This window comes from Eumetopias jubatus, unplaced genomic scaffold (genome assembly GCF_037043125.1).
Source record: "Eumetopias jubatus isolate StellerSeaLion01/CBP00866 unplaced genomic scaffold, mEumJub1_p1.0 scaffold_8, whole genome shotgun sequence".
NCBI lineage: Eukaryota > Metazoa > Chordata > Mammalia > Carnivora > Otariidae > Eumetopias > Eumetopias jubatus.
Genome location: NW_028274814.1, coordinates 49,755,547 through 49,766,369, shown reverse-complemented (window position 1 = coordinate 49,766,369; position 10,823 = coordinate 49,755,547). Strand labels below are relative to the sequence as shown.

Here is a 10,823-nt window from a genome sequence, read left to right as displayed (position 1 = left end):
TCTGTCAAAATGCAAATATCCAGGAAAAACCAAGGAGTAAATTGGGGTGGGGGGGTGGGGGTGCAGGCAGTATAGACTGAACACAACTATGGGCTCTATCATACGCTGTAGCAGGAGAAACAGAATTTGCTATACCAATATCAGCTGGTAAATTCAACTGTGAGTTCCATCTTGGGCCCTGGGAGGGATGCCCCAATGGAATGAAACCTAGAACAAGTGCATTCTGACCAGAATGAGGAGAGGAAGGATAAAAGGAAATTACACCAAAGCCTTCAGCATCACCAGGAAGAGCTGGTCCAGGTAGGAGCCCACACCTGATGGACAGCCAAAGCCTGAGAAAAGACTTCCAATGGAGAGGGAAAGGGAGTAGAAGAGAAGACAAATTTCCCCTAACTCACAATTTTGCCAACTACTGGCCCTTCTAATGCACATGACCCTTCTTTATGGCCCAGTAAAACTCTTAGTCCTTTGTTGAACGGATGCTTTTTTGGCTCTCACAATCAAAAATCGAGCTGTAGGGAAGACTCCAGAGAGGGATCTTTAGGGAGTAGGTCAGAAGAAGAATGAAGTGTCCCCATGTAAGGCGAACTGAGGGCCTCTTGAAGCTTCCTAAACACAGTGGAGTCTATGGAGAGGAAGCAGTCTTCCCTAAAGTCACCTTCAGCACCCCCTAAGGCCAAGGCGACTCTGGTCAGCAATGGAATAGAAAATAATTGTTCTCACCAAAGAAACCTCTGTAGAAAAGTTGCTGGGAAACTGGAATAGGTGTGTCTTTCTGACCTTCCGGTTCTTTTTATAGGCCTTGCAGGAACCTGAGTGAGGGCCTCCACTCCTTCCGCCCATTTGGGGAGAGATTAAAGAAGCTGAGATTGTCGCCTTCTTACTCATTGGCAGTTACAACCTCGCAGCCAGCAGAGCCTCAACTTTCAGCGTGGACACAGAGAAGGTAAGTCGGAAAGAAGGGGCCATGCCCGTAGCTATAAACCCGGACAGCTCCAGCCACCTGGCTTGGGAATAACTGAAGAGGAATCGAGCTAGGAGTATTCAGTTGCAAGGTACTTTTTTTCCTCACAAATAGGTGGGATTTTTTCCCTAGGCAACCTCAGGGAAGACATAGATTTTGGTGCTCAACTGTTGAAAAAGTTATCTGAAGGCAGGAATAATTTTGTATAATTCTTTGATGAACAAAGAGTAGATATTTAGCAATAACATGTTGTGTTGGATTGACTTAGATTAAAAGAAGGAACAGCCATTAGAACTACAAGGAAAAGTGATCTGCCTGTCTCCTTCAGGCAGTGCGGCAGTGTCTTGAATGATCCAACGATCCATTAATGTTGACAACCTTTGTTCTGGAGTCTGATATAACCGGAATCTCGTCGACCAGGCAAACGTTGTCACACACCCCATTTTATGAAAAAGATTCTGCCTTGGGTTTCAAAAAGCCTTGATATAGACTGTGACATGAAAATGGATGATGTATCTGGAATCTTCAGGTGAAGAGTATTCTGCTTTTCCTGGCAAGACAGAGCTAGAAGAGTTTTAAGGGTTTGATAGCTTGGGGCTCTTTCATATTTGGGAATGAGAGACATTATGGTGCCCCCACAGGACTAGCCAACAGGCATTCCTGTGTAAGGATGTAGTCAGAAGTTTGTCTCATCTTTCTTTTGCAGGGAAACAGAAGTCCATTCTTGTGAGGTCCACCCACAAGTCACCATGTATGAGGACTGTGTCAAGTCCACTGAGGACTATTATTTCGTCTGTGACAACGAGGGAGCATGGGGCATTGTTCTCGAGTCCCTGGCAATAATCGGCATAGTAGTTACAATTATACTACTCTTGGCATTTCTCTTCCTCATGCGAAGGGTTCAAGACTGCAGCCTGTGGAATACCCTCCCCACTCAGTTCCTCTTCCTCCTGGGTGTGCTGGGACTCTTTAGCCTCTCATTTGCCTTCATTGCTCAGTTCAATCAGCAAACTGCCCCCGTACGCTACTTTCTCTTTGGGGTTCTCTTTGCTCTCTGTTTTTCATGCCTCTTGGCTCATGCCTCCAACCTGGTGAAGCTTGTCCGGGGTAGAGTCTCCTTCTGTTGGACAACAATTCTGTGCATCGCTATTGGTGTCAGCTTGTTGCAGGTAATCATTGCCATTGAGTACGTGACTCTCATGATGACCAGGGGTATGATGTTTATGCATATGACACCCTGCCAGCTCAACGTGGACTTCGTTGTACTCCTGGTCTATGTCCTCTTTCTGATGGCCCTCACATTCTTTGTCTCCAAAGCCACTTTCTGTGGCCCATGTGAGAACTGGAAGCAACATGGAAGGCTCATCTTCGTCACCGTGCTCATCTCCATCATTATCTGGGTAGTGTGGATCTCCATGCTCCTGAGAGGCAACCCACAGCTCCAGCGGCAGCCCCAGTGGGATGACCCCGTCATCTGTATTGCCCTGGTCACCAATGCATGGGTTTTCCTGCTGCTGTACATCATACCCGAGCTCTGCATTCTCTACAGATCGAGCAAGCAGAACTGCCCTTTACCAGGCAACACCTGCCCAGCCCCAGCCTATCAGTGCAGCTTCAAAGTGGAGAACCAGGAACTCTCACGAGGTACTTTCCCAGGGAACTCGGGGAGCAGGGAGGCTCTCCTGTGGGAGAAACAAGAGAGAAATCAAGAAACAGGATGAAACAAGAGGGAGCAATAAGGGAAGGGTCACAATTTAGGTGGGTGACTTAAGAGCTCCGGCGTGGAGATAAAGACGCCCAGAATCAATGTTAAACTTTTATGAGAAATCGGTGCTTCCAAATACAGAGATTTGTGGGGAAGAGGCCAAGACAGAAATGAATCAAAAGCCCTAAATAAAGAGGGTGTGGCTCTGAGTGCTCACGCTGGGTAAAGAAAGGCACCCCCTATAAAGTGAGTTAACCAGCCCCAAATTAGGCTTGGACCATGCAATTGCATGACATATGATGCTAAGTCCAGATGTTTTGGCTATCGAGGGCACAAGTCAATCCCGGCAACAGTGATTGACTTTTTTTTTTTTTTAATTTACGTCTTGAAGTTAAATTGCCCAAACATCATAGTAAACTGATTCATAGGACTCATCACCTCATTAACATCACAAAGCCCAATAACTTCTGGATTTCTACTTTTCAAACCATTCACTGCTTGAAAGCCTTCAAGGTTTACAAAAAGTGACAGGAAGAGCCATTGAATCAGAATTCTAATAAAGGCTCAGATGTGTCATCATTAATAGAAATAAAGCAACTTGCTCATGTGACATTTTCATAAAAATTTCTGGTCAGGTTTTTATCGTTCTGTAAGACCAAGCCACCTGACTATACTTTGCTAATGAATAAAATATATTAACCATGACAACAAAAATGCTTGGGCCCTAACAACCTGGGGGAAATAGTGGCTAATTCTGGTTATCTAGAAATATGTCAAAACACATTCATTCCTTTCTGAAACATCTGGCCTATTATTCATAACCCAATATCATAGTTTTACATCAATTTTTATGTCTTAATAGGCATCTGATTCCTCACAATTTATTTCTAATGTGCAAAAATTATGTTATTTTATATATTGTATAGCACACATAATGTTCACCAGGCTCAAAAAATTTAATAGAAGCCTTCCCTTTAAGTGCATACACGTTTTTGAGCTGTAGTCTATGGCTAATTACACATTCAAATTAAAAGCTGTTCAGATAGATGCATCCATTAATTCTTTACAGTGCAGTTGACAGAGAGTCGGAAATTGATGCTCTACATCCTTCCTATAACAGTCTTTCTTTGCTTGTTGATGCTTTTACATCAGATCACTAAGGTTTGTGGTAGAATTGCAGAGTCGATCCCGGAAACTACTTCTCAAAGTTCTCATCAACAGACAGGATAAAACTTCTTGTGTCTGTTTTATTGTTGTCATATGTTTCCAGGAAAGAAAAGTCAGAAAGAGAGAGAGGAATTCTCAGAGTTTTATAATACCCCAAACATACTGGGATTTGTAACAATCAATATTCCATATCCCCGAACACAAGTGTTTCAAGTGTGCTCAGGAATGTCTTGGTGGCAGAGCAAGGGCGTGCAAAAGCACGTTTCCTGGTGCTATCCTTGTTGCTCATGCATGGTTAGAAAACCCATTTCTGAGCAGGAAATGGCCTGCCAGTGACAGTCATTGTCAATGTAGTTAGATGTTTTACTAAAAAAAAAAAAATCAATAATGAGTAAAGAACATGCAGATTGCTCTCCAAATTGGGCAGGATAACCAGAAACTTAAACTTGGATAACAGAATCAGAATTTAAGTTACCTGGGGAAAATGCAAATATCCAAAATTAGAAGAATGATTAACACTCAGTACAAAATACAGGATTACGCCAAGCTCGGAAAAACATACAACACAAGACAGATAAGAGCCAGACAAGTAGAGTGTGATAACAGGAACCTATAAAAACCTAAGTGTGTCCTGTAGGTCACAAGCTGGCAAGAGGAAAGCAGCTTACCACTGTCTTTGTTTTCATCGGCTCAAAAAACAGTCACAGTACCGTATCAACACACATGTGGTCAGCAAGAACAATCAGGCCATTGTATCGGCATTGGTCAGTCTCCAAGGAGAATACCCATTCCAGTTCTGGGATCTGCCAGTGAGAAGTGTGGGGAACTTGGGGAGGCTAAGGGAGAACTACAAAGCTAACTAAAGAGTTATAACATCCGACCAATGTGGAAAGGTTAAGACAATGAAACAGGTGGTCGTTTGTAATGTGCCTTCATCATAGACTATTCAAGTTCTCTCTCTAAATTCTGTACCAAACATGACATTTTGTTCGAGTCCATGAGGCATGCATTTGTCATGTGACTCTTCTGATGAATACTGCTTGTAGCTGTGACTCCGGTCACATAATTATTTGATTTACCACTGGGTTGTGGGACCAGAATTATTCATCTGAAAGAGTAAGACAAGTGGAGTTTAGCAGGGAATTTCAAGTATGAAGACCTCTCTCAAAGAAGCTGTTGTCCTGTTGCCTTCTGTTTCCAACTAAAGACAACATGTAGAAATAACTCAAACCAAAGCATGAAGGATTAGATTAAAAGTGAAAATAAGAGTTGGTAAACAGTGAAATAGATCTGCAAAGGGGATTAAGGACTCCATTTCCCTGTGAGTCTTTCAAAAGAAGATTAGGCTTCATCTCCCTGAAGTGGCTTATGGACTTAATTCCAAAATCTAAAAACATCCGGGTGGAGAATGAAAATGCATTCAGGCATGTTACTACAGGACCCCAAACAAATGGGCATAAATATTCTTTGCCCTCTATTATAAATGCATTCCTAGAAAGCTGTATATTGATTGCACTTTTTTATTTTTTTTCCATTCAGTACGAGCCCTCTTTAATACCCATCACCAGGCTAACCCATCCTCCCACTCCCCTCCCCTCGAGAACCCTCAGTTTTGTTTCTCAGAGTCCATCGTCTCTCATGGTTTGTCTCCCCCCTCCGATTTCCCCCCCTTCATTTCCCTTCCTACTATCTTTTTTTTTTTTTTAACATATAATGTATTATTTGTTTCAGAGGTACAGGTCTATGATTGATTGCACTTTTTAAAAAATCAGTTGTCTTTTTAACTGAGAATTTTAAATGCAATATAATTTGTGGAGATCTTAAATATGGAATATCAGCCACAGTTCTCTTTTTTTACGGAGGGAAAGCTCCTGTTCAGATTATCGCTTACTTTATCTGCTTTAGTGTACTTAGGATGTTGTTATGTCAAGTTTGCTAAAAGCAAGACCCATGTATATTTTAAACTATCATGTTGCTATGGGCATTTTTTTCTGTCCATTGTTTGAAGGTATACAGACAAACCTAGTATGATTCTTTTTGAGGGTATTAAGACAAAAATAACAAGTCTATGCAGTGTAAATGGGGGTCAGTAACTATAAAATGATGTGAACCAAGAGAATGTTCTTGCAAACTTAGGTCCATCAGTTATTTTCATTATAGCAAATATATATATATAGACATATATATATATATACACACATATATATGTAAAGGAATTTTTTTAATTTATTTATTTGAAAGAGAGAGAGAGCATGAACAGGGGGAGGGGCAGAGGGAGAAGAAACTCCCCGCTGAGCAGGGAGTCCAACAAGGGACTTGCCAGGACCCTGGGATCATGACCTGAGCTGTAGGCAGACTCTCAACTGACTGAGCCACCCAGGTGCCCCGCAAATACTAGCTTTTGCTGGACAGCCTTTTTTGACAATTCTCAGTATTTTGTTTTTCTTCAAGGCACCCCCCCTTCCTAGAAGAAACCCAATTTCAATGGTCCCAAGCAGTGTAATTTTTGTTTGTTCTTTTGCAGGAACAAATCAAAAAAACTGCTGTTTTATCACCCTCAGGAGCTACAGGTTACAGAGAGAAGTGGCATAAAGTAGGGAAGAAGACAGTGAGTCTGTGCAGGACTTGTTTGGTCTGAGGACAGATAAGGCAAACATTCAACATTCCTAAAGATGCAGGGAGCGTGAGGTAATTGGGCAGCGTGGGGCAGCAGAAAGAATACAGAATCTGGGTGCCCAGGCTTTGAGGCTCAGATCTACCTCCTGCCAACTTTGAGGCCAAACCAAGCTCCTTAACCTCTAGGAGCTCAGGCTCCTTGTCTTTAAATGATGGTTATAATGTCCCCACCTCCTCCCTGTATAAATGGAAGGTCTTCCTTACTCAACTTGGATTTCATACCATGAGGTGGTTGCAGGATTAATAGAAACAGCCTTTTGGTAAATCCATGAGCAACAACTAGTGCTGGAGAATTCTGGAGAAGGAGGCTTCTCTAATTTATGATCTGGTCTGATGAGAATGTTGGGTGAATGTTGGTCACCAAGGAGCTGAGCATGAAGGAGTCTCATTATGCCTCAAGGAACAAAGTTAAGCCAAGAATTCAGTTCATTCTGCCATGAAAGAAGGAAGGGCATTTCATATTTCACAGGATCCAATCCTCTAAAAAATACCAGTAGGAGGATGATGTCAAAGCATCAGTTATGACCACACCACCGGCACCCGTGGATGTTAATATGCAAAGTATAACATTGTGGTGTTTTCTGTACATCATGCCCTATTCGAAGGGCCGTATATGTATTGATTGACTTAATCTTCAAGACAAGACTATGAAAAGATTTACTATTATGATCGTCATTATCCCTCTTTTATTCCCATCAGGAAACAAAGGCAACCAAAGGTTAAGGAACGGGGCCCTAGGTCACACGGCTAGCAAGTGAGAGAGCCGCTAAGCGTGAACACTCGGGGCGCAGCCACATCTGTGACCATCAAACAACGAATATGTATGGAGCGAGGGCCTGGCCTTAGAGCCGACTTGGCTCCTGTCTTCATAGAGCCTGCAGTCTTGTCAAGGAGCCTGACATTAAACAAATAACCGTGCATGTGATTATTCTATGACAGGAGAAAATGGTCTCTAGGGATCTTTTTTAGTATATGTGCTGCCGAAGCGAGCACTCTAGGGATCTTTTTTATTATGTCTGGTTTTTATAGGCTGAACCAAAGCTTGCAGAGTATCAAGCTTGAAGGGACTTTAGAGGTGATCTAGGTAAGGCCTTTTATTTTCCTGTGGAAGACAGTGAGGTACGCAAGGTCGCACAGGTAATACTAAGGGGGCAAAGACCTTGACCCACTGCAAGCAGCACTCTTTCTCTAGAAGGTGATGACCAATGTTCAGCCTCTTCAATCACTAACCACAGATGTGCCTCTCCTGAAAACACAGACGTTACCCATAGCCAACCTTCCTCATAAGCTTTAAAAACACTTTTTTAAAATCATAGATTAAAAAAAAAACAAAACAGCCTCAACTGAGAATTCCTCTTTAAAGGGTCAAGAGCCTCTTTGCAAGCCCTCGGGTCTTCTCATAGTCCTCGTGTGCTGTTTCCAGGTGAATCTCTGACACTAACCCAGCCCTTCCCATCTTTGGCTTTCAGCCCGAGACAGTGATGGAGCTGAGGAGGATGTAGCATTAACTTCATATGGTACCCCCATTCAGCTGCAGGTAAATGTGCTCATCTATGATCACCAAGGAGGGACAGAGCGAGTACTCCTTCCTTAGGAGAGCTGTCAGGCTTCATTTCCAATGTCTGTACTGACCTGAGAGAGGAGAGGTAGGGCAGGCTCATCCCCACAAACACGTGGAGCTTGAGCCGTCCAGATATAATCTGTCCCGGGGCAGGACAATAAAGGCAAGACCTGCCTTTGCCTTTGCCCAAGCCCCTCCTAATCCCACAGCCACGCCATCAGCAAGGTACTCTGCTACAGGTGAATGTCGCTGGAAAGAAAAGGCAGCTCGAAAGGTTGGTGTGAATGTGAAGAGGAACAGGCTCACTGCTTTTTGCCTTGGGGACAACAGGGAATTGTAAATATGTATGAGGTCAGATCTGTTTTTAGTATCTATCAGTTGTTTAAATGAATCCCCTGAGCCCCGCTGGCTGCCTCTCTGAGTCACAGTCTAGCTCCTGCAGCCCAAGCTGCCCCTGCGAACTGGGCTAGCTCTGTCCCCCTCACCACCAGATGGGTGTAACCGATTTTAATCCTTTCAGGCAAAAGCAGAAGGAGCACAACTGAGCAGAATTGGAGGTGACGCATTTGCGTCTGATGGCTTGAGGGCATACAGATGCAGACAGCCGAAAATATCACACTGGGACACAATTCTTATATTCTGGTTCCCATAACTAAAATCTGAGGGTGGAAGTCATGCTCAGACTGGTTGGTCAGTGAACCGTACAAAGCAATTCTAACTAGCTAATCCCTCTGGTCTGTTATCTGAGACTTGGCCTATTCCTGGAAGGATGGCTCACAGACCAGGACAGAGATAGATCATTTGCTGTAGTTAACCCTCTGGAGGGCATTAACAGGATGAGAAAATCTTTATCATCCTCTCCAAGAATTTCTTGGATTACTTCAATTTCCAGTGATCAGCTATTCAAGAATCTTGCAGAAAGATCCTTGCTACTCGTTAAGAGGGAAGATGGTGAAAAACAAAAAAGTTTTGATGTGGGTAGCCTCCATATTTTTTTTCTTTTATTAACAAAGGATTAAGTGATGCTGAAATGATATTTCAAACATAGCTCTGGAGAGTATCATCCCTTGCGTTGGCTCAGAAAATTGGCAATGGCCTTTCTTCTTTTCCAGACTGTTGATCCCACACAAGAGTGTTTCATCCCACCGGCTAAACCAAGCCCCCAGCAAGATGCAGAAATCTAAGTCCACAAGAAACATGCATAGTGGAAACCCAGAAGACCATCCTAATGTAGCAATAATGGGTCGCGGGGGAGCCCAGAGTCATGCTGCCAACAAAGTACCGGCTCATCCTTTCTTCCCTGCTTCCTAGCCCTTTCCATCCATCTGGACCCTTCATCAGAAGACTACCCTCTCAAGCATAATTACAATCTTGCTGGCCACCCTACCTTGACTATGTGTCTCTTTCTTCTTTCGTGCAATTGAAAGACTCCCTTCCTTAGCAATGAGAGAACACATTGGCACCTCTTACTAATGGGGCTGAAAGACTTTGGTCTGAAAAAATTAGGGTCATGTTACTGTGACAAAATATAGAGGTTAGTAGCAACTTACTCCTGGATTACTTCTGTAGTCATTTTTTATAAAGGGCCCCTAAATATGATTGACCCAGAATTTGTGCTAGAAGTTGTAGCAAGATCTTCAGATCTCCATGATTGGGCATTTTATTTATTTTTTTAAGATTTTGTTTATTTATTTGACAGAGAGAGAGCACAAGCAGGAGAAGGGGGAGGCAGAGGGAGAAGCAGAGTCCCCACTGATCAGGGACCCCGACATGGGGCTCCATCCCAGGACTCTGGGATCATGACCTGAGCCAAAAGCACCCACTTAACTGACTGAGCCACCCAGGCTCCCCTTGATTGGGCATTTTAAATAACACAGATATTTCATGGCTTGCAAGCTGGTAGGCTTTCTCCCGTGGTTTCAGCACCCCATGCCAGCAAATGTGGCTGAGGTCAGTGACCTACTTTGTTGAACCAATAACAGCAAAAGAAGAGCCACCCTAGTTGATGCTCATAAACGATTTTAGACGGTGCATATAAAAAGCAGAGTCTGTCTGTCTTGATGTTTCCAATGAACCGATGCCTCTGCACTAATTACTCTGCTTTCATTCCTCCTGCAGCCTCACATCCTTCCCAATGGATCCATCTGTTCTCACTACCCATGTGTTGTACATAACAGGTATAACAGGACCAGAGTTAGAGGTGTGCCACCAGAAGGGTTCTTAGGGTCTAATTCAACCCTCTCACCTTATAGATAAGAAAACGGGACCTTAGAGAAATGGAATGACTTGCCCAAAGTTTCACACAGTAGTTAGTGGTAGTCCAGGTCTTCCAACTCCTAGGCCACTCCTCTTCCCATTCAACAAGGCTTCTCCATGCCTATATTTCTGTATTAACAAGTACAGTGTGGGCCCCCTGAGAACCAAATGTGATAGTTCAGACCAGTGAGTGTTGAGTGCCTCCTATGTGAAAGCAAACTGAAAAATACCTAAGACTCCATATATGAAAAAAAAAAAAAAAGCCTTTTGTATGAGCAACATACAGCATGAATTGCTCAATACCACGAAGCATTTCCCAAGCACCCACGAGGTACCAGGAGCTGTTCTAGGATTGAGCCCTAAGCAGATAAGGCAGACAATGCTGCTTTGGTGGAGTTTGTGGTTTTTTTCTGGGGGAGATAACACAGTGCAGAGAATTTCAGGAACACAGCTCCCTCATTTTACAGATGAGGAGAGATTTGGCCAGAATATGG

General features: G+C 43.3%; 1 protein-coding gene across 2 annotated transcripts; it reads left to right on the top strand.

The window, feature by feature from the left end:
* Nucleotides 1-805: 805 nt before the first annotated feature.
* On the top strand, nucleotides 806-9,416 carry GPRC5D (G protein-coupled receptor class C group 5 member D). Of its 2 annotated transcripts, XM_028119822.2 has the most exons (4): nucleotides 806-946; nucleotides 1,671-2,608; nucleotides 7,982-8,049; nucleotides 9,186-9,416. In XM_028119822.2, the coding sequence occupies exons 2-4, from the start codon at nucleotides 1,714-1,716 to the stop codon at nucleotides 9,255-9,257; spliced, it is 1,035 nt and encodes a 344-aa protein (XP_027975623.2). In that variant the 5' UTR covers nucleotides 806-946; nucleotides 1,671-1,713; the 3' UTR covers nucleotides 9,258-9,416. The 2 variants fall into 2 exon arrangements, with proteins under 2 accessions (XP_027975623.2, XP_027975624.2); XM_028119823.2 differs by lacking the exon at nucleotides 7,982-8,049 and having other exon boundaries at nucleotides 9,186-9,273.
* The last annotated feature ends 1,407 nt before the right edge of the window (nucleotides 9,417-10,823 follow it).

Coding starts and splice junctions, on each gene's coding strand:
- GPRC5D (XM_028119822.2), top strand. CDS start 1,714: ATGTATGAGGACTGTGTCAAGTCCACTGAGGACTATTATTTCGTCTGT. Junction 2,609..7,981: donor GAACCAGGAACTCTCACGAG/GTACTTTCCCAG, acceptor TTTGGCTTTCAG/CCCGAGACAGTGATGGAGCT. Junction 8,050..9,185: donor GTACCCCCATTCAGCTGCAG/GTAAATGTGCTC, acceptor CTTCTTTTCCAG/ACTGTTGATCCCACACAAGA.